This window comes from Coloeus monedula, assembly GCF_965178545.1.
Source record: "Coloeus monedula genome assembly, chromosome: Z".
NCBI lineage: Eukaryota > Metazoa > Chordata > Aves > Passeriformes > Corvidae > Coloeus > Coloeus monedula.
The window spans coordinates 45,124,450-45,148,895 of NC_138822.1; the positions used below are offsets into that span (position 1 = coordinate 45,124,450).

Consider the following 24,446-nt stretch of genomic DNA (forward strand, 5'->3'; position numbering starts at 1 on the left):
CCTTATTACATTTTCCTTCATTGCCAGTGGGCACTTTGCCCATTGCCGCCTTGCCCTGGTGGACAAGTCATGCGGGAGCGTGGATCTTCTTAAGCACTAGTCTGTGTGACCCTTAATACTGACTAGCTGTAATTTATCTTTCTGTCCCTCTCACTGTACCATAGAGCACAGCTGAGAGGCAGAGGAAAATGTGCCCACCAGTCTAGAGTTTGTGAGGCAAATGCAGGAAGGTAGATGATGTCATGAAGACTACTTCCTCTGCTGTGGCGGACAGCATTTTCTTCTCAACACAGGAAGCTGTGTGAGAAGGAATGCCAAGTGGCTTGGCTTGCTTATAGAATTAGCTGACCAGGAGGCCCCCTGCATGAGTACATCAGATTTTATCTATTTCCCTATTAGGTTTTGGGTCCAGGTACTTAGCATAAAGGGATTTTCAGAGTTAATATGTCTCTGAATTCACTCACAGATCTGAAAAATTATTCTTTTAAAATATCATCTACTTATGTTCTACACATTTAGTCTTTGGACAAAAGGAACAAGTACCTGACATAATGACAAATGAGCTACTGTACTTAAAGAGATGATTTGGGGACTCTCATTCTGGAACACAATCAAGTGTACATTTGATAACAGCAGCATTTTCAAGCAATACTGACTGATGGGATTAGTAACAGAAAGGTTTTGTCAACAGTGAGGTTAGACCCAAAAGGAGAGGAAAATGTCACTGGCTCATCACTTAAGCTAAAGGACTGACTTGACTAGACTGGATGCTTTAGAAGAGCAAAGTAACTTAGAGCAGACATGGATTAAACTGAACAGGTGTAAAAGTGTATACACAAGCACAAAGTCCTTTTAAATTGAACTTGTCTCTTTTGTGATTACGCAAAAGCCAGAACAGGCGTATGATTGTTGCAGAGAACCTGAAATTTCTGCGACCAACTTCAAAGGACAAAAACCCAGAGCATTTATTTTTTTGGAATACTGTCTGACCCAGTTTGGGACTCTTCATTTGGCAGTGTAAGGTACTAAATTGTGTGGGATGATGATCAAAGCCAAGTATTAAGGCAGACCGTTGGCTGAATGTTTGTGCAGGACATCTAATTTCTGTTTGTCTTCATAAAATGTACAACTGAACCATTTTAATCTGAGGGGTCAACTGGACTATCACTAAGATTTATGTAAATATGGTACTATTAAACAAATACTAGATAAAGTATTAAAGATCATTTGTCTTCCTTACACTGTGCTTCAAGTCTTGGTTGTACTGAAATCTTATGCCCACTTTCTTTTGGGAACAAAACGAGCATGAATGCAATGCTATCATCTGAGAGCATTTTATGCTACCTTACTAATTCATCATCTTAACTTTGTAAGTCTGGAGGGACACTGCAAAGAGAAGTCCTGTTTCAGGTCATTTAAAGTCAATCTCCCCTCTCCATGTTAAGAGCAGCATTTAATGTATGGAAGTACTATTGTGGAATTTTATTAGTCAGATTCTTTTATTAGTTAGCATTCAGCCCAGTGAAAATTTACAGTAGTTATGTAATAATGAGGTGCCGCTAGTATATATTCTTCCAATCTGCCATGAAAAAAGCTGCATGAGAAATAACCCCATGCCAGAAAGAAGGGCACACACTAAGCACAAACATCTTGTGGTAAGAATGCTGCAGGGGCAACAAGAGGCAGCACCTGGTTGGTATTTCATAACCACATAATTTGGATCAATAAATCCTAGGTGTGCCATTTCCTTTGATGATAACCCCTATTTTGTACCAAATTCTTTCTGAACTGCTTCAAAAGCTGTGTAAGAGCTCTAGTAAGAGCTGTACTGAGTGTACTAACTAAATTTTTGGTGGGATTTTTTTTTGTTCTGTTTGGGGTTTTTTGGTTTTAAAAAAGGCAAAAAAATACAGCACCTAACTTTTTCTAACAAAAAGAAATACGGTGGTGTCTTTCATAGTTATGAAGTACTGTATAGGAACTAGATTAATTGTTTACGTGATACTGTTAAAAGTAGCCAGGACAATGTATTCTTTACTAGGTGTCACAGTTGTTTGGCATTTATATTTAAAGCCCATCTTTCAAAGCAACCTAGATTTAGTTTACACAAGCAAACAAGATGTGAGCTCACATCTCAAATGACTTATCCTGATGACCTTAGAAACACTGAGATCAAAGAAAGACACCCTAATTTGTCACCGTGACTACTGTAGATCCTTAAAACTGTTTAGACAACAAAGTTTGTGAAGCTGTTCAACTTAAAGTAGTATGACAGGTGTAGTTAAATAACCTGCAAATGTATTTGCAAAAGTTACATTAGTGATTCCTAGTAATCACTTGCTCTTTTCAGACAGCTGCATAAAACTAGATCTCACTTTAGCCTGAGCTTTAACTCAAAAAAAAGCTGAAATCTTAAAATTGCCACTACAAAAACATATATAATAAACATAACTCAACTGTAGTCTGAGTTGAATTGTAAAGGTATGACTTATTGACAAATAAACTTGTGCCTTTCCTAGATCAGATTAATATTCTATTAACTGTGTGAGAAGGAAAGACTCTCATCAGAAGGCTCTTGTGTGTGCTCCGCCTTCACCTTCATTGTGGTTCACCCAATGTCTTCCTAAGTTTTACAAACGCTGCTGAATCTCAAAAATTTTTAGATAGTTATAATTCAGTCAGTTAATATGCAAATGCTACTCTAAGCCTGTAGCACACTGACTTTAATTTCACAGAGAACAAAATATTCTCCTTTTTAAAACGCTAAGGACACTGCTATCCTTACAGGTAGAACATTGCTACAAACGCTAGGATGAGAAATCCTTAATCATCACTAACGAGTAACAGGGAAGCAAAAGATTGCAATTAATTCTTTATTATGCATTTTTATTAATAAGTATTGGTACTTGGGGCATGCATAATAACACTGCAACAATTATATCTATCACAGCATTACAACAGATATTATCTGAAACCTTGTATTTTTGCATTTTGCGAACAGTGTTTACTGCTTCTGCAGTCTTATTTGAGATTCAAACCAAACTCCCTGATAAGTCAGGCTGATAAAGCAATCCACCTTGAAAAATGACCAGGCAAGATTTTGGCACAAACTGCTGTAAGTTATAAGGGGATGTCACCAGTGAAGACACAGTACCAAAATTTGTGATGCAACTTGAATTATTTCAAGAACAGGAATAGAGTGATTCATCATCCAGCAATTAGGTAGAAGCAAGACAGTAAATAACACAGATGTAATTAGTATTTATAGTCTTCTTTGTTGCTATTACCGGAGGAAGATCTAGGGATATGTTCTTTGCCTATACAGAACCAGTCATGCTTACAGCAAACAGCATCATTTTAAACCAAAGCCACAGTGAAATGCCAATGCATAGAATAAAGACAGTCTGGGACAGACCATGCTCGATGACTGACATGTGACAGTCCAAGATGCTGCCATTCTTTGCTATCATTCTGCCCATTTATTCAGGGTGAATGCCACAGAAACAGAATGGAATGCGTGCTAAAGTGTTAGCTGTTCCATTTTCAGCTGAACACCAGATTGCCACCAGAACACATAAATGGGGGCACCAGCATGTGTCTGTCAACACCACTGCAACAATGGCAACAGGTATCAGAGAAAGGATAACTGTGGAGCAGGTATCACTGCAGCAGTTCTTCCCAAGAACTGGCATCCCTGTGAGCACGAATGGGGACTTTACCTTTCGACAGGCAAATACTGGAAAATGTTTGAGAAGTAACAACCTTTGAATTTTCAACAATGTGTAAGATAGCGACAGTTTCATCTCTTGCATTAGAATTGCACTGGTAGAAGTTCAGAACAACAGCTGCCAGTGACATCCAAGATGTAAGTGACATCCAGTGCATAACTGCTTTAGAATCTAATGAATAAACAAGTTATCCTGAGACATGATGTAACTGATAGCTCTTTCTTTGCACAGATTAAAAGCTGTAGGAGGCATGAGAAGAACAAATATGCATATGTACTCAGGAGGAAAAGACAATTTTGTGCTACTAAGCCACAGTTCTTTCTAAATGGATGAAGTGTATTTCTAGTCTTGCCAGTAGTACAAAAATAGTGTTCCAAGATTAATACAAATTCAAATGAAACCCAAGAAGACATGCACAATGGAGTTAACAAACATGTGGCATCCTGAATTCTCTGAAACTTAAGTGAAATTGTTTATGAATAATTTTATTTATGAATACTATTCCACCTGAAGTAGGAGTCCTTAAGGATGAAAATCTATTTATGCAGATAAGTAGTATAAGACTGACAGGGCAATATGAGCATTCTGAACTGCTGTCATTGGACTGACAGATACTTCAAATTCTGTGGTAAGGTTAATTCTTCCATTTGACAGATTAACAAATTCCTCTACTTTCAACGCAGAGGGCTCTTCTTCAATAGGGTAATAAATAAATTTTCTTATTTACAGAAGTTCACAGAACACAAGGAAAGGTAATTTTCACTACAGAGGAAAACTTATAAAGGTACAAGACTAAATGCTTCCAGCTCTTCCATGTTTTCCATCCTTACATCTCTCTGCATTTTTATTAATATAAATTTAAGCCTTTAAACAAAAATACAGCAGCATATAACAAGGGATCAAAACCCCTTCCTCAATTTCAGAATCAGGATGGTACTGACAGGCATTACCAAACAATGCTGAATTTGAAAGAACAGATCCTGGTGCAAATCCATCTTCTGGCTGAAAATCACTGATACAGTTAATTCTCATAAATTTCATTATTTTTTAATCCCTCTACTGAAGGCACCCTTCCCCTCCAAAATACAGTTTTACTTGGAACAACAAACATACACAAAATCCTTATCAGTTAAAAGCCTGCTATAACTTAGAAATGTTATTCTTCATGCTCTTAAAGCCCTTGCACATACAGAAGAAAATGAATGCCACAACTGGGTCACATCAAGTAAAAATAATTTTTGAAAAGTATTTTTCATTGCAAAACATGTCAATTCTGTAAACCACTGACTACAACTATCTTCATTTCTCTATTAGATCTTAGTTTAAGCAGAGGCAAGAGGCAATAAGAATTAGAAGATGATAGGAGAAGATGAAGAAATGTAAATCCCGTATCTGACAGCTTGACTTTAAACACGAAGAATACAGAACCAAAGAATAATTATTCAGCCTGGAAGAGACCTCAGGAAGTTACAGTCCAATCTCCTCATCAGAGCAGAGTTAGCACTAGGTTGCAATCAGACAAAAAAGGTTTAAACCGAAATGCACCATCCCCCTTAAAGCCGCTGAACTGGGCAAATAGTTACTGTGCCTCCAGTAAAGTGCACATTTTTAAACTTACGTGCATATTCAAGAAGAAAAATGGAGCATCTGTGTAGCTGAATATACAGAGTGTACATACCTGACCTCTTCTTGTAGACACGTACACTTAACAAGAAAACTTCTTCAAATTAAATCATGCCTATTTTATGGGCGAGTTTTGTACAAGAGTCTAGTTCTTCTAAGCACAGGCTGCATTGGTCACTGTGCAAAATTCCTGAACTCTGAATAGGCATTAGTAAGAATTTTCGCTTAATACTGTGGCAAAACCACAAAATCATCAGAAGCAAGAAACAAGTGCAAAAATTCATACATCATGTTCTCATTTTTAATTTAGTAATTACTGAATGGTTTCAGACCAGGCACTACATTGCTTCAAACACAATCAAGTATCTTTGAAATAATGTCGAAAAATAACCTTCACCTCAGTATACACACGCGCATATACACAGACATACACAAATTAATTTAGAAAACCTGTACATATGTATTTTTCAGGAAGCAACTCAAAGAACTGTACCACAAAACATTAGTTTCTGTACTGTAATTAGTTTGTGTACTGTCTGACACACTACAAATTATAATCCATTTTTCTGAAGATAGGGTTTAAGGACACAAAATGCCATGCAGTACTACTTAGTAGAAAATGAACTGGTAAATAAATACATCTATTTAGGGCTTAAAGAATACACAGAACTCCTTAAATAAAACAAATGCAAGTTTATCAGAAAAATTTACTATCCTTGAGCTATGCAGGCCCCAGTTATTTGTGTTAACTGGAGCTTATCCCCTTTTAAGAAAACATCAAGGAAGTATATGACTGGAAATCCAGGATACTTTATTTTCTATTACTGGCGGCAAAGCTGGTTCAAGAAAGAAGTAACCTAGTTGAATCTGAGTCTGAAAGTCCATCATCTTGATTAGTCGCCTCATAATCACCCGCATTATCAGCTAATTCAACGTCTTGATCATCATTACTCTCTGCGCTGTAATCAACTTCTTCAAGGAAGCGAGGCTCATCTTCATCCAAAACATATGTAGTGGGGCTATAACAAACAAGAATTTCCATGAATCATGTTAAAAGTACTACTTGGTAATATTTTGGTAATATTTTGGAAAAGTAACACATTCAGACCATGTGCCATGTCCCTCTCCTGACACACAGTTATCCAAAAATTACCTCAGAAAAAGGGCAGATTACCTGAAATGGGACTGGCTTTTTAGTTGCATGTAAAGCAACTGAGAGACAAACCCGAGCTTGTAATGCCTTGACCTAATTAGTCAGTCATACACAACTCATTACCCAAATGTGCCACGACAAATCCACTACACTAAAGGCCTGTAAGAACTTCATGCAAATACAGCAGCATCAGGAGATGCTGAAGAAGAACCCAACTACAAGAGGACACGGCCATTGCTGTAGGGTATAAACAGACCTCTGTGTTTTACTGAAACACACGCTTTACTGAAAAGCACTGAAAGCAATTACTTGATACATATCAGAGATGACAGAACAAGGGAGTCATGGTTACACCTACAATTAAGTTCTCACACGAATCACTTAACTCCTATCAGATTCTCACACATTTGCATGCAGGTAAAACTTAAAATTTGTCAAGCATTGCAAGTCTGAGGCAATGAATTTAGGGAACTGATGCTCTGCCCACAGAATAGTCTATGTCCTTAACTAATGGCCCCCCAGAATAGGAGGATTAACACCTTCAGTGTTAACTGGAAAATGGTTAAAATACAACTTTCTGATCCTCTCACCTCCCTAGGACAGAGGAAGGAGTGAGGGGGGAGGCAGAAAACTGTTTCCTAGACCCAGTTTTACTCACTTGGGACATAAAAAGCTATCTGCTTAAAAGCACCAAGTACTCCTAAATAATTCAAAAGTATTTTTACATTCATATTAAGTCCTAAGAAGGTTTTGTAATGCATTTTACATAATAATCAAATGGTACAGAACTCATACAAAACAGTGAGAATGTTCTTATTGAGAAACATCATACAGAACACGTAGAAATATTTGCATACTAATTTTAATGAATTTTCTCTTAAGGTATACAAAAACTTAGCTTGGCTATGGCTTTGTAATTAAAAGGACTAATCACTGCTTCTTTCTAAAGACCCTTTAGGAGCTCAGATGCACCACTTGAAATCTGAATAGCAATCTCCACTCAATATAAATAAATTTCACAGTATTCTTCCTCTACCTGTAGCACCAATGACATTCCACACTGTAACGTTTTGTACTGTTGACAGTTAATTCAAATACTGGGGAGAAAAACTATTCCCTAGCTTAGGAGGAAAAAATATTTACATTCAAAACAATCTATATCATGGTTCACTAAACAAGCCTGTACTCAGTTAGCTATGCAAAACAGAAAGCTCCACAAAACAAAATACTTCACAGGTTATTTAAGCTGTAACTAGGGCAATAACCCACTGTTGGTTAATGAACTGGATGTTTAAAATGCAATTGTTTCAATTTAGGAGAGACAAAGAGTGAAGAAAATAACCAGGACCTTTGCTAAGAAGTCTCTTTCATTTCACATATGGGGAACCCAACATACGATAAGGATACATGCTTTGCATTAAGCATCTGTGGGGGAACCACCAAAAGAATACAAATTTTTTGTGCTTTCATCCTGTGATGCTTTCTGCCCTAGGAAGTCGCCACCTACCAACACTTCCTCTAAGGAAAAAAGAAGTTGGGGAAATAAAAAGTTTAAATGTTTCATTTATTTAAAGAAACAAATGAAAGGGACTTCACCAGATGTATCACATTCTGACAAGTCCACAGATTTTTTCAATTTGTGCTTCTAATCACCTAACACAGGTACTGATTCATTAGTTTTCGTATGCAGGGAATCCACACTTCAATTGGAGAATAGACTATATAATTCACAGGCAATGGAGCCATTAAATCTGAATGTTGACCCAAAATTAAGTAATAATTCTGAACACTGAAACATAAAACTACAATGAGCTATGTCAAGGAGAACTATTCAACCAATGACAAGGGAATGTTTAATGCATTACAGTAATCACCTACAAAAATTCATCTTAGTGAAGTATAATATAGAATAGTAAAGTTCTCAAAAAATTCTATCCACTTTGTTTAGTAAATGTCATTATTTGGATTTTAAACTGATATAGTTGATCCTGTTAAGAGAAAGCAACCAACAAAGCCTACCTTACGGAAAAAAACCACAGAACTGGACACACAAGGAAACCACACAGTTCACCTCTTCGAAGTATCTTGTCACTTCATAGAATATATCCTATGTTACATTGTCTTGAAAAACACACAAGGGTATTTATTCGATATACTTTTTTTTATACTTGTATACATTTATTCTACCTACTCATGTATGTGCAAACATATAGGCATGCCGCTAACTTCTAGAAATTCAGGCACTATGAACAGTCATAAGAAGTCAACCTCTAACACATTTTAGACCTTTACTCTGGCACATATACATCCAGAACTGAGGGATGCTTTTCACATTTAATAAAACAAAAATCAACATTCTGTTATTTTCTCTATTCAAGAGAAGTACCATTAGAATAGATCAAAGATTAAAACAGATCTTACTTAGAAAGCTACATAAACCTTTAAAATAAAAACCTGCTCTGAAATCTGCTTCATAATAGTCGTAGCTTTCTACTACCATCCAGAGCAACGCACCATAACTTCTCAGTTGTTTATTACTCAAAATAAACATTACTATAATATTTATTAAGGTTATTTTTTCCACTTTTCCTTTCTTTTCATTCCTCACAAAATTGTATCCTACCTGTGTTACATACCACTCATATATTTGCTTTCCCATGACATGTTGTCTTTTGATGTAGCGAATGTTAGCCTTGAATATTTAATTTTTCAGCAATCTCTATTCTAAAGGTTAGCATGAATCTGCAAAGTGTAATTATTACTCCACTGTTTTACTGAGGCTGGATCACAAGAAATATAGAAATCAAATACCTGAAAGAATGTCTTACTGTTTAATCAAATTCTTTATTTGCCTCCCTGCTGCTCCCCACCCTCAGAGTATCTTGTGATGATATATTTTTAGCTGCTGTCATGCTGATTCTATGGGCTTTAATTTCCTAACTTTTCCCTTGGGCTCTTTCTAATTAGCTTGTTCAATAATCCTTCTTCCTCTACTTCTACACCTCCTGCCTTTCCTTTCAAAAGGAAACTATTATTTTTCTCGGATTAGCACAGCTTGTTTATCCCACACCTACAGTACTGTAATGTAAGGGATGCCACAATCTGTATATTTTCTTTGAAGTCATGGCTGTTAAAAGAGAATACTATATGAAATTCTGAAGTTCTGTATATCCTACCTAAACAACATTTTATGGGTAAAAAGATGAATTCCTAAATGCTTGATTAATAAACCTGATATAATACTGTGGTCCTCAAGTTTATGAATAACTTTAAGAATATCTCTTTCATTTAAAAGAGTATTTTCTCCATCACCTGCCATTGAATAAACTGAATTCAGAATTAATATAACTGTTTTCTACAATGGATTTTGATTATTAACTAAAACATACTTTAATTATTAAGGTCAGCCAGGCACACATAGTGGTGATAGTGGCAACAGCAGCAGCAGCCACAGTAAGTTCTGGGGGCTGAGCACTAGACCAAGCTGGGCAGGGCCTCCAGTCAGGGGAAACATGAGTAAGAACTTAGAGACCAGCCAGGAACCACCAGCTCTCATGAGTGAGTCTGACATGGTGTGAGTGTTGCCAGCAGATTTAAATGGCCCCACAGAGTGCAAATGACTGGGATGTGGTGCCCCGGTCAGGACATGGTGAGCAGTTCCCCAGGAAGGGCATGCAGAAGAGGCCACTAACTCTACTTGGGGAGGAAGAGGAAGCAGTCTTCTTCTATAATAAAAATGGCAGTTACACATTGCAGCTGCCAGGCTAAAACCAAGAGAGACCACAGCCACCTCAGTTATACGCCTAGACCCAAATAGACTTGCTGAAGACTAGAAGAACTACCTGGGCCCTCAGCTGCAGGAAACTCCAGAACCTGAAAGTCCCCCTGGGCCCTGAAGTCAGAGGTGTCATGGGTGTTAAGTGTGCCCAGCTAGATAACCTGCCTTTTGTGCAGGCTGCCATGCTGTGTGAGGAGTTCATCAGGCAGAATACTATCTGGGAATCCAAGCAGGAGACCGATGTGTGGTATTATGCACTGACACAGGCAGGGAGACAGTGCTGCTTTAAGACCTTGGAAGCAGAAGGGAAGCTAGCATCCAACCCTGAGACAGGCTTGGATGATTTGCAAGGCAAGGGAGACTGGAATCTCATCTCTGCTTGGAGCAAAAGGAAGAGGTTTTCCCCTTGCTACCAATGTGCCCCTACATAACAAATATGACACTATGAGGCTGGAAAATCTCCACAATAAGTAGCCAAGAACAAGAAAAGGACAATGCTACAAAACTGGTACAATCAGCCATTCATAGGAGAATGAGTGCCACCAAAAGTGCATGAAGCATGGTAATTACTGGAGAATCCTCACTGAAACACATGGAAGCAGCCTTTTACCATCCAACCTCTCTAGCAAGATTTGCTGCCTATCAGGGCCACATTCATCATGTTACAAAGAGCCTACTGAAACTGGTAAAACAAGAGGACTATCAACACTCCTACACTTTCATGTTGAATGAGGCTGCAACAATGAGACTGTAAAATATCAAAATGGATTTCATGTCCCTCAGAAAGATGTTAAAGGGATCAGGAGCACAGACAGTGTTCTCCTCTCCACAGCTGCAGACTAAGAGCAAATCATGCCTTACCCATCTGATGGCCTTTTATGATGCAATAACTACAACAGTGAACATGGGAAGATCAACCTACATCATCAGCCTAGTCTTCTGTAAGGTCTTCAACATGGTCCCACAGGACATGCTCACCTCCAAATTGGAAAGATGTGGATTTCATGAGTGGACTGTTCGATGGACAAGGAATTGCTTGGATGGATGCAGCCAGAGACTTTTGGTCAAAGGCTCTATGTCCACATGGAGCTTGGTGACAAGTGGGGTCTCTCGGGGCTCTGTCTTGGGACCAGTGCCCTTTTAGACCTTCCTCAATGACACAGACAGTGAGGACAATCGCTTCTTCAGCAAGTCTGCAGATGACACAAATCTGAGCAGTGCAACTGACACAACAGAAGGATGGGATGCCATCCAAAGGGACAAGCTTAAGAACTGGGCCCAAGAGAACCCCAAGAAGTCCAACAAGTTCAAGGGCAAGGTTCTCTAACTGGATCAGGGCAATCTCAGACGTAAGCACAGACTGGGAGAAGAAGTCACTGAGCAGCCCTGCTGATGAAAAGCTGGACATGAGTCAATAGTGTGAGCTTGCACCCCAGAAAGCCAACGGTGTCCTGAGCTGCATCCAAAGCAGTGTGGGCAGCAGGGTGAGGGAGGGGATTCTGCGCCTCTGCTCTGCTCTGGAGAGACTGCATCTGCAGTCCCCAGCACAGGAAGGACATGGACCAAAGCCACTGAGAAGATCAGGGGGCTGGAGCATCTCTCCTACAAAGACAGGCTGAGAGAGCTAGAGTTCTTCAGCCTGAAGAATGAAAGCCAGAGAGATCTCACTATGGTTTTCCAGTACCTAAACAGGACTTATAAGAGAGAGGAAGGATGACTTCTTACAGAGTCAGAAAGGGATATAACAAGAAGAAATGTTATTAAACTAAAAGAGAAGAGATTTAGATTAGCAATTAGGAAGAAATTCTTTTCTGTGAGGGTGGTGAGGCACTGGATCAGACTGACCAAAGAACTTGTGGATGCCCCATCCCTGGAAGTGTTCAAGGCCAGGTTGGATGGAGCTCTGAGAGACCTCATCCTAGTGGGTTGCATCCCTGTCCATGCCAGGGGGGTTGGAACTAGATGATCTTTAATGTCCCTTCCCATCCAAGCCATGCTATGACACTTACTATTTTTTAGAACAATAATACCTTACTATACCTTACTTTCATTTCCATTAATGCTCCAAACATATTAGAATTTAACAAACCTTTTCACTAACACGGTATATTTTTTTCAAAGTAGTATTTTAATCATCCCATAAAAGACATACTTGGAGTTTTCCTTATTCACAAGACTCAATTACAGAAAAATTAATCCACCAGGCAGATGCAACCATTACCAATTTCAACCCCATGGAGATCAGCAGTTTCTTGAGACTACAAGGGATGTGCATAAATTTTAAAACTTTGGAACAAAAAATTAAGAAATACTCCCTGTCAAAGTATGGAGGGTTGCAGCTACCTGGGGAGTTGGGAAAGGAAGGAGAGAGAATTATGAAGAACCATTCTGAAGAATGATTTCTTTTAAAACTGCATTGTTATGGGAGGAAGAAAAGTCTTAAATGAGAGAGTTAGGAAGTATCATAAAGGAATTGTTTCTCCATAGTTTTCCTTCTAATTTCTCTTTAGTGTCTATATTCTGTTCTAGAGATTAGCAATCCTGCTGCAGGAGGCAACATCACACATGCAACTACATGTGCTGTCTGGTTCAGCTGCTCTTAACCCATGTGATTTTTTTTAAGTAATGAGGATATTTTCTCAAGGGAATTTCCAAGGTTAAAGGAGAGAAAGTATCCAACTCTTTCCTAAGCCATAAGAAGCTGAACATCCAAATCCCCTTTAATTATTATTTTCAAAAATCTGCACTTTTAGGGTTACAAAACTTTACTCCACAGCTTAATCACAAGTAACATCAACACTTTTCTATGTGTTCTCACCCTGAAATACCTTTTATGAAATTCAAAACTGAATCCAATCAGTTGGGATTTGTCAATCATTAACTGTAGCCTGTGGTAGTATTTGGATCATATCACCTGGAGTAGAAGAAAACTTAAAGAATGGTATGAAGAATATATAACCTGTTCATCATGCTTACTTTTTCGGTTTGTTCAGGGTTTTTTTCCTTGATTACTAGTTTCCTTATTTTGCCCTAGAGAAGACAAACAGTACTCTGATGCTACAGTCTACACAGAATTAAAAGCAATCACTTTCACTTAGGCCAGAGGAGGGGCCTGGTGCATGGGTGCTGCTACCAGGCCCACCAGTGGAATTCTGAATCTGATTTTTTAGTAACTTTTTCTTCCAACATTCAGAACATGACAGACTGGACAACAGCTGCAGTATAAGATGCCTTCCTTTTAACAAAGCTGTACTCCTAAAGTACTGGAAGAAAGGCCAAGAAAAGCTCCAACCCTGAAGGAGAGAAAGAAGGAAAAAACCTTTATTCCCAGGTGAAGATGATTAGGAGTATTCAAATGTCTGGGCAAAGTTTAAAGAGTTATTAAGAGAGAGGAAAATAAAATAGGACAAACCCGGTTTCCATCAGACAGCCTAGACAGAAACCCCTTGCAAGACTTTGTACACACTCCCACTGCATGTATCCCTCACTCCTTGCCTCACCAGTCTGATATTTTTTCTCAAGTGTAAGATTAAGTGCAAAAATAGATTTTCATCAAGTTTTCCCCTTCCCACAGCCCAGCCCCTTTTGGCTGTCTATTTTTTCTACCATTTTCTAGACATGCTGGGTCCCGAAGCTCAGTCTGCTTCTCTGTTATAATTAAATCAAATTAACAAACACAACCACACCATGTCCTAGAACACACCAGTGAGCCTCGAAAGAATCACTGAAGTGAACTAGAATTTCCAAAAAGTGGTCAAGTTTTTGAGCAAAGGTTAAGTCTAGTAAGTCATAACAGTTATGACTGCGGTCATATGTTTTTGTTTCATTGCATATAGACCCTTATCACACCTGTCAGCACAACAACTATAATTCTCAATACAAGATCAGTATTACATTTAGTCTAATCTTTTCCATTTGGAAGTGGGGTGAAAACACTGTCAAATGGGTTGGAAATAATTAAGGAAAAATTAAGTGCTTAATTCATCCCACAATGTTAGAGTGCACTGCCAGAGGGAAATAAATCTACTTATTGCTTTATTTTTCTTGTTTCAGACATGGTTCAAAATGAACTCATGGAAATTTAAGCCTATGTGTAATGAAATACTAAAACACTAACATGTACTTGGTCATTTTCATTACAACCTGGAAAACAAAAAAGAATCTGAGAAACCCTCAAAAACATTTGCAAAAAACAAAATCAGTGCTTCTGTGTTTAAACTTGACTGCTTAGTCTCTAAAGCATTAAAACTGTGCATTGGTAAAAAGCAATACCAGTAACATCCAAAAATCAAGGAAATTACCACAATCTTAGTAATTGCTCTACTCTAACCCTACACGAATGCTACAGCTGTGTAAAAACTATTCTGTTTTACACTTCCTATTGATGAACTTTTTATCTGCTCTACCTGCAGGTAGTTCTCATTTGTCTCTAAATGGCAAGTAAAAGGCAGCAAAGCATGTGAGTATAAAGAAAGTGTAAGCAGTTCTTTCACTGTAATAGAACAGTGACAATTGAAGTTTAGGCCTATAAAACAAGACACTGTGACTATATTCTGACCCATGACTGTCTCTGAAGAGGAACAGAAATCAGCTTTATAAACTTGACAGAGGCTCTCTGTATATTTCCACCACTCAAGTGAATAATAAATTGATACCTTGGTGACAAGATTTTTTTCGTATCTTGTCTAGAACCATATAGAAACACTAAAACGTCAGCATTTTGGATACAAGGATTTAATAAAATGACAAACGAACAACATCTTTCACCAATTTGACATGTAAGTTTCAAGAGGTGTAAATGAGTATCTGTTTTTCATAGCACTTAGAAATAGAGAGGTACTTCTGCTGCACAGAAAACTAGCCAGATCCTTACAAGGGGTAAGGAAGAGGGGGGCAGGGAGGACAAGAAAGAAACCAAATCCTACCAAGAGACTTTTTCCTTCAAACAGCAGTGAAGTCTCACTTCACACAGCAACGCAGCCCAACTCCTGTGTACTTCAGTTGTAACGGTATCTGGAAATTCCAGCCACATGTTTCTCCAAATCTAATTATCATCAAACTGGCAAGTGTGAAAAGAGTTTGCTGAGTCTTACTAGAAGTGTCACTAGGAACTGATACTCATCATATCTACATAAATTAGTTATAGTCTTCTAGCAAAATGTTCTAGAGTGCTCTCCCAAGCCATCTCCCAAGAATATAAGCAAAATAATGATTATGGAATCTGAATGAACTGCAACATTTTGAGGCAGTATCCAGCCTTTTTTTTTTTTTACTGTACAAGGAAAATAGCCTTGAAAACTCATTCAGTGATTTAATAAAAATAGTACTTAAATAGAATCTGATTTCACTCCCTCACCAAAAAAAACCCCCAACAAAACCCACAAACCAAACCCCCCCCTTCCCAAACTCAACCCAACCCAAAAAATCCCCACAAACTAAGAAAGACAGTAGAAAGTCCATGCTGAACTATGCTTTTCTCCAGTTGTTAAAAACTGAATATTCCTCATCCTATGCTTTTGTTGGTTTGGGGTTTTTTGTTGGGTTTTTTTTGGAGGAGGAATGATCTCGCCAAATAACGTCCACTATGGTCTTGCCCATTACTTCCTGAGACAGTACAAAGTGGATTTTCACTAAGTTTATTTAAACAGACTGTTGTTAAAATTTATTTTTAATAATATCCAGAATAGAGGAATATGGTACCTCCATTATCCAGTAAAAAAGCTGACCTTTAACTAACACCTGTTTTACAGTATGTGTCTAAGTTCTGAATAGAAGCCAGACCCTAAAAACAAGTAACATGAGACTTCCTCCCTGAGCATCATCATCAATAAACAGTATAGGTTTTTGAACTTTCTGCTGTGACATGCAATGACTGCTACCACAGACAGGAAATTCGGACTCCAAGGATATCTGGACCAACTGTCACATGGGCATATTTGCTAGGGAGCAGAATAAAATTGCTCTGCTCTAGACAAATTCTTCCAAGTAATTGAGGCAAAAAGTCTGACGGCCTAAGGCATACAGCAAAACTGCTTCTGAGCTTCTGGCAACAAAAGAATGGGACCACCTCTTAAATCCACATATGGCAGAATTGATCCCTTTGGCAAAGAACAAAAGAAGATAATGCGCAAACTTAAATATTATATGGCACTTTTATTGCTAACGGTGGAGGTTCTGTGAACAAAATTATAGTTTCTAGAATGGCTTGGGTTGGAAGGGACCTTAATAATCATCTAGTTCCAACCTTCCTGCTGTGGGCAGTGACACCAGATTGCTCAGAAACCCAGGTACAAATACACTACACATTTCAGTCTTAATGCCCTATTTTAAACTAAGTTGTTGGAATTTACATGTTCAGTTTTTCCATCACGGATTCTCACACAGTTATACAGTGAAAGTATTTGCTAGGTGATTACTGAAACCTATTTTCTCACTTCATGCTACATATTTTTCTGTTTTAGTGTTCTTGGATTTACATTCAATGACTTTAAGAAATAAAGCCATCAGGACTTAGAAAAACCAAAACAGATGTTAACAGATTCATCCAATAAATTTCAATATTACTTATGTCAATGTTCCATATTGATTAAAAATACGAACACTGACATGCACAGAATCTGATTTTTTCCCCACTCTTCTAATTTCTTTAGTGCAGAAGCACTTGCTTATCACCTTTCACCATCTGTAGCTGTGCAACACCCAAAGGTCATGTTAGGGGAAACCATTTTGTAGAATTTTTTTCTAGATATAAATTAATTTTAATACACTGAATGAAGTTATTTAATCACCTCTCTCCAGTTTAAAATATTAACTTGCAGTACAATTATTTTTGTGATTTTCATGACCTAGTCTTTTGGGATGGAACTGAACCTGCTGGGTTTTTTTTTAAGAAGCAGAGTACTAGTTACTTTTTTCACTCAACAGGATTATAGGTGTTTCCACATAGAGTCTCAATAACAGTAAGCTTATTATGAGCCTAATGTTATATTTTACCTGTGCTCATATGTAGCCAACAACACTATGTTTATGTAGGATTAAGTCTTTTACCAATGCTTTCTGAAAATCCAGGCTAAAACAGTCCCTGTGCCCTTCACTCCCAGCAATTAAATATAAATCAAGTCAGAGACAGCTTCCCCCTGCCCCTAGCAAGGTTGAACTTCACATGCAATTAATTTTCATACATAATAATTTTCTAGAGATAGCTAGAAATTAGTGATTTCTAATTATTAATGAAGTATTTTAGCTGGTAAAGGAAGTCCAAACTATGTGTGTCTATTCATACACCACGATTTGGTTTATTTCATAATATTAAAACAAGCTATGTGTTCCCATTTGTTCCTTTTCTCATCTAGCATTACTCAAGTTTGCTATCAAACAGAAAGCAAACATGATGTCTCCCCCTTTTTTATCCCATTCTGATACTGAAGTGTTTTTGATGTGTCTTTAGCTTTCTAGCAGATACTAAGGGGAGTGACTTGTGTATATGACATGACATTCCTCAGTTCAATAGGGGCTCTTGTAAGGAAAATCCATCATAAATAACATTAACACAGAATATATATAATATATATAATAACAGAAATCCAGCACATGACCTTTTTCCAAAGCACAGCCATTAACTACCTGTGAACTAGGATGCTAATTTTCTCCCAAGAGACAATATAAGACTGAGATTCCCACGCCTGAGGCGGACAGTAATAGAAAGTTACGTGGAAATTTGGGGCCGTTTTTCAATGCCACCCTCATGGATTAATTGCTAACAACCACCTTGCTCCAGTCCTTCCCCAGTGTGGGTCCTTAGCATCCTGAAAGCCGTTCTTTCTAATAAACACTAAGACGAAGAAGGCACTCACTACCTCAGCCTTTTACATGTCCTGTGTCACAAGGGTTCCTGCCCCATTCACCTGTGGTGCCATATTTTCCCTAATCTTTCTTTTACAATCTTACACACTTACGGAAGCTCTTCTTTGGTTACTTCAAACCCACTTTCTGACACTATCTCTTCCAGGAATCTCTAATTCACCTTTAACCAAGCATGAAACTTGTTCTGACAGTAAAAATTCAGTCATTACAAACATCCTGATGTTCTACTAGAGAGCAAATGATACTGGGGGGAATCCAATCATCACTGGAGCCAAGAGATACTAGCACATCACAGCTACTAGTCATACACTTTTAACCACTTCCCTAAGACACCCTCCTGTTGTTACTCCTATTGTTCTTATCACCTTTTAGCTTACACTTCACTTTTCATTATTATCTGTAAGTGGTAAGCATGAACAAGCTCCAGTTTCTCTCAATACTCAACATTCTGGTAACACTGATGGGTCTGAATGCAGGAAAAAAACATCATTTCCATGTCATACGGTGTCACAGATGCCCTCCCATAGCTCTGCTAGGTTTTTGTGGTCTACAGACTAATTGCTCGTTAATCTTAATCTAACAAAAGTCTTAGCATCAAGAACATCCTTATTTCAGCTGCCCAAAAGCAGTAACAAATTCCATTTTTTTCCCAAATTTCCACTCTATTGTTTTAGCTAAATTGGAGCTACAGCCAACATTAGTAGAAATATTGTAGCATGTAAACCTTACTCCTTTCCAATATAATGCCTTTTTCAAGTCTGGAACTCAGCTTTATTAGTCTGTCAACCACATTTTCAGAATAATATGCTTGTACATTTGGAATCACTTACTTGTTGTCCATCTTTAGTTACCATGTACATGTGGATACTTGGGTGATGAATTACATGAATGGAAAGATGCACTGTATGCATACAACTGCAAGCCTATCTACACCTTTAAGAACAGGCAACTTAGTAACCTAGCTACTGAGCATATGAATTTCTTCGGTGACCCAAACTATTTCACATGTTTTAAATTCTTCGAGTGTTGTTATATACCTCCACCACAAGAGAAACAAAAAAAAAAGAGTCTGGAAGAAATACTTACAGTTTTTAGTTGCTTTAACTCACACACTTTAAGTCTGTTTAAATGCATTTTTAATACCACAGCAAGAAAAAAAAAAAAGGGGGAAAAAAAACACCTTGAAAGAGACAACTGAAATCTAAGACCTACTACTGAATTTTATGGCCTGTAATAACTCCCCAATGACATTAAAATTGCTAGTGTTTATCCTAGCAACAAATGTGACATATAGTCTAACTCTGTCTGTATTGTTTTCCTTCAAAGTTTGAAACAACTGAATTAACACAGTAGGTCTCCAACATATTCAGATTATTGTTAAAGTAACAGGTCACAATACATCAGCATTATTTTTGATGAGTGGAAGAGTATTTTTGAAAACATCTTTATACCACTTGAGAAACTGCAATTTTTTCCCCAAAAGAGAAAGTAGGTATTATAGAAGTGTACTACCTTGTCACTTTACAGCTTGACTCAATCAGCTCATTTTCAATATCCAACAGACTAGAAGGCAGACTGTATTCCAAAGGTGAGGACATTCTTTTTAAACGCAGCAAGCCAACACAGAACTTTGCTCCCATCTCCTCCAGTTCTCTTGTACCTATCTGTAATCCCTAATTTGAAAATAAGATTTAAAAATATAAAATAGGCACATGCAGATGGACCCACACATACTGCAGAATAACTCTTCAGGTTAACATTTTCTTACTTTACTTAATACCTTCTCTTGCTTTAGAGACAGAACAAATAACTGTAGAATAAACACTTAGCAAGAGTATCAAAGAAGACTCAGAAATACCTACATGATTCCTCCAAGGCTGAGCAGACACATCCATATTTTTTGGAGCTTCCTAGTCTACACTTCTAGCACCCCAATATTACCAGATCTTTTCCCAGTGGCATAGGAAGAGAGACAGAGATCATGTCTAGATTCATAAGTATAAATTATTCTTTACAACTTCAGAAAAAATTATAAAAATTCATTTCAAATACAAGATTCCTCAACATAAGTTCCATCAATCAGAATGAAAAAAAAGGAGAGAATTCATATCATAGCTGTGATCAAGTTCATTGCTATGTTCTGACATATAGGTAAGACTATCTAAGGCAGCAGTTACTCCATGAGACAGATGTCTCTTCCCCGCCTATAAGTTAGAGGCTACGTGTGTTAATTCTGAAAGCATTTATTCAGACATTTAGTAATTAAAACCAACAAATGAATTCTCAAAAGCCAGAGCTCTTTTCTAACTTGAATTACATAGCCAGGCATTTTCCTCTGCAAAGACTATTTAAAAGGAAGAACTTACTGTCATGGTTTTAGCTGGCTAGGCACCAAGCCCCACAAAATCTGTTATTTTCATGAGGGGAAATAAAGATTGCTGAGGAAAGATTGCTGGAAAGCACCACGACACTTACGTAATGGTCTCCAAGTTTACCTATCTGATAAAACTCTCCCACCAGGTAATTCCACACTTTAAATTTAGCCAGAAGTGCAGTATATAGGGATATCACCTCTGACCTCAACTATTTTATGAAAAGAGAGTAATCCAGACTGAGCCTCAACAGTTACGTAATTGGCTAGTACTAACTGTATATACACTAGCAAATTCAGTGGCAGAACTCAATTTCCCCCTTTGCAATTTCTGTATCTCTGGAGAATTTAAAAGGATTTAATCTTGGATGTTCTAAACCTCTTAATGCACAGATTAGCTAAAAAGAAGCTTTGACAAAACAAAGAGGGAAGCAGAAGAGCCAGGAATTGGTGGTAAGTTAAGTCATCAAGTACAAAAAAATATATGAAGCAAAAAAGAATGAAGCAGGAATTTTTTTACCAAAAGCTAGAAAAAACCCACACAAGCTTTGTATGTGTTGCCACATTGACACTACATTTTAAAATGCAAGGTTTAAAAGAAAGTACGTTGCTCCAGAAATGGTACAGCCCACACATTCTCCATGTGCTGTTTTGAACATACTTAATAGAGGAGAAGTTTGATTTTCTTCTGAGTTCTTTTTTTGCCTTGGTAGTACTCATAAACAAGGTGCTTTTTAGTGACAAGAAAGATAAAGCTATATCCACAATTCTGAACAGTGCCATCCTCCAGCCAAATGGTACTGAAACCTGTTAGCAGTGAACAAGAGTTGAATATTTGAGTATTATTCTTAATAGTAATACTACTTACCTCTTTTATAATGCTTTTGTGCTGTAGGTTTCAAAGCACTTATTAATAAAGGAAGAATTATCCTCACTGTACTGATGGAGAAATGGAGGCAGAGAGGGTTGAAGCGATTTGCACAGTGTCTCACAGCATGTCACTGACCCCGCTGGGAACAGAAATCAGTTCTCCTCACTCAGTGCAGTACCTTATCCACAGAGGCCAATTTTTTGGCTTTGTTTTGTATTTGTTTGCACATCATTAATTTTCGAAGACCCCAATCATAGCTGGGGCTCCGCTACGCTAATCACAGGAAGATACAGTCCCTGCCCCAAAGAGATTAAAATAACATTAAGGACAAGAGGCAACAAGTATATAGAAGAGGAAGGAGAAAGGTAACAGTAATCTCACTGTTACACAGATTACTAATGTGCACAACTTGATGGTTCAGAAACTTTTCCAGTTATCATCTACATTTGTTGCTGAAGAATTTATCGTTAGTTGGCAGGTTCCTTATAGATAGGATATGTGTCTCTACGTTGAAAAAGGACAAGAGCATAGCATGAAGGAAAAGTGCAAAGACAATTGTTATAAAGCATGCGCATGTTCCCTGGCTGCTATTTTTAGCACAGCAGAAAGAGGATGTAACTAAAGAGAAACCTAAATGGACTGGATTGGAAGTGGACAACTGGGAAACATCCGAAGGGTAAATTCTGAACCTACTATACTGAAGGGGTCTACACAATTGTGGTAAGAGCCTCATGCCAAATCTTGATTTGCTTCTTCCATTTCTTTAAATCATAAGGGAGAATGTAGTATCACACAAATGCCAAACACCAAATTCCTTAACTGATTTTTCCATCAGCCAAACCTCTTCATTTCCATGAAACAAGATCCAAACTCTGGTTCAGAAAATCATCAGCTGACCTTACTAAGGGACCTAAGGTGAAGTTCATTTTCAGTGATACCTTTATTACACTCCTTTTCTTTATCTTCTAATGATCTTCCACTGTTGTTCTAGTACCTTTAACTGAGGCCTATTAAAGTTCCTTAAATGCTACAGGCATTGCTTTTAAGCTCAAGCCATCGCAAAATAACTTCTTTTCTTTTAAAACTAAATTTAGTTTCTTTTTCCCTACATCTTATACAACTGTCAGTAAAATTTTAGAGGGAGGGTTGAAGTCTTCCTTACTAAGCATGTCATGAAGGTACCTTCCTATCAATGGAGTATCTCAGTGATTAAACTTGCTACTTGAAAGCGAAGATACAAAACAAAGGCATAGCAGACTGTGACCTCAAGTGAGAAGAATACTCCTATAATATATACTTAATAAAAGGAAAACAGCATATAAAGATTTGGAGAAGTCAGCTGAACAGTAAAATATCATGTAGATCTTCTGTTTTCTTATTCAGCAGAGGTTACAAAGACATAATAATTTTTGAGAACTCAAATTCTAGAGACTGAAGAACCATGGTTACTGAGAAATTTGTTGACCGAGTCTTTATTTCCTGAAGTCTTCTCTTTATGTGCATTGTAAGATTGCCTGATAACAAAATTTTTTCAATTAACTTAAAAGTCAAGCGATACTTCCAAATTTATTCATCTCCAATCAGGAAAGGGATTCATTTCCATTTTCAGATGGCTTGAATTATTGAAGACATTGTTCTTCTATCTGGTGTCTTAATTATGCCCCATAGTAGATCCTAGAGAATCCATTCACCGCAAAGTTTGTTTTTCCATATCTTGAATCACAGATGACCAAGCAATATTTGCAGCACTTATTCTCAACACACTACAAAGACTCCATGTGACCAGTTAAAAAATAATTGCTTCCAGAGATAACTCTGTCACAAGAGATCCTAAATTCTGGTAAGAATTGCTAACTTCAGCTCAACAGCTTCCTGACTGGAAATAGTCTAGCATCATCATTGCCCAAGTAAAATGAATGAGAATAAAAAGAAAAACTGATGTTCAGCTTTGGCAAAGACTCAATATTCCTTCCACAAGGAACCAAATTGTTAAGTAATCCTCTTCATTCTTTGAACAAAATTCAGCAAGGATGCCAAACCAGAGTAAGAGTAGTGAAGTGTTTCAGACCTTTATGGTTCCACCCCTCAGATCTGAACTCTCACATCCTTTGGGATAGGAAGTAGCAGAGAAGAGACTTTCTATAGTTCAACTTCTTTCTGTTTTGAAATAACATATAATGACATATGTCATCTAATTTATACCACAAGTTTATTGATAGAGTTACTGGCCCTACTCCTTCCACAAAATAAATCCCAAAAATAAACCAAACAACACAACAAAAGCCCCCCCAAAAACACTGAGCTTAAGCCTTTTCATCTCTTTCATCTTCTCACTGGAGAAATGCTGGTCTTTGCTTAAGACCAGTCACCTTGGCTTTTTAGATACATTTTCTTAGTAAGTCTGAGCATTATCATAGTGAAGAAAAAATTAAGGACCTTCCTGTAAGTTCAGAGGATGACGAAGACCTCACAAATTGCTTTACTCCATAAAATGAATGGCAGAACAGCAATTTAATCTCATCAGTTAAGTTTATATTACATAGAAGAATGCTCTTCCCTTTTGAGTAAATGAGTCTTCCACAAAATTCAGCCATTTTTTTTCTTTCATTACTGAAGAAGAGCTTTGGAGGTTTAAGCATCTTGAAAGTTTGTCCACAAAGCATCTTCAATTCACTTTTCTTAAGTACTTCCTGTAGCAACACTTCTAAAGCCATGAGGGTTCATGTTTAAGAGCATTTTGGAAATTTCAAAATAAGCAAATTGGTTATTTTTTTTTAAAGCTCCACAATTAATGTCATCTGGGGAATATTCTGACAACAGCAGGAATGCTTCTGTTGTTAATTGACAAAATGTAATACTTACAGGCCTACTGAAATTCTGGACAAAATCTGTCTTCCTACTGTCTAGGGGTATAAGCACAGATGTTGCAGTACACATTAATATACTAATGTATCTTGTCTCTTTTTTTTTGTTGTTTCTGTCCCGCTCAGCCTTCTGATCCTCCTTCTGCCAAGCACCTTATTTGAGGCTTGTGATCATTTTCTTGATTAGCATTCCTA

General features: G+C 37.5%; 1 protein-coding gene across 14 annotated transcripts in view; it reads right to left on the reverse strand.

Moving 5' to 3' along the window:
• AGTPBP1 (ATP/GTP binding carboxypeptidase 1) overlaps positions 1-24,446 on the reverse strand; it is a 75,653-nt gene that overhangs the window by 7,235 nt on the left and 43,972 nt on the right. For 7 of the 14 annotated variants that reach the window (XM_082301786.1, XM_082301792.1, XM_082301788.1 and 4 more), the window contains 2 exons: positions 19,658-19,818; positions 2,915-6,370 (listed from right to left, as the gene is read on the reverse strand). The exons of 1 other annotated variant lie outside the window; for it this stretch is intronic. In XM_082301786.1, the coding sequence (XP_082157912.1) occupies positions 6,193-6,370; positions 19,658-19,818 (339 nt within the window). In that variant the 3' untranslated portion in view covers positions 2,915-6,192. Of the gene's footprint in view, positions 1-2,914; positions 6,371-19,657; positions 19,819-21,389; positions 21,527-24,446 lie in introns of those variants that run through there. 6 more of the 14 variants (XM_082301781.1, XM_082301779.1, XM_082301790.1 and 3 more) reach the window with 5 other exon arrangements.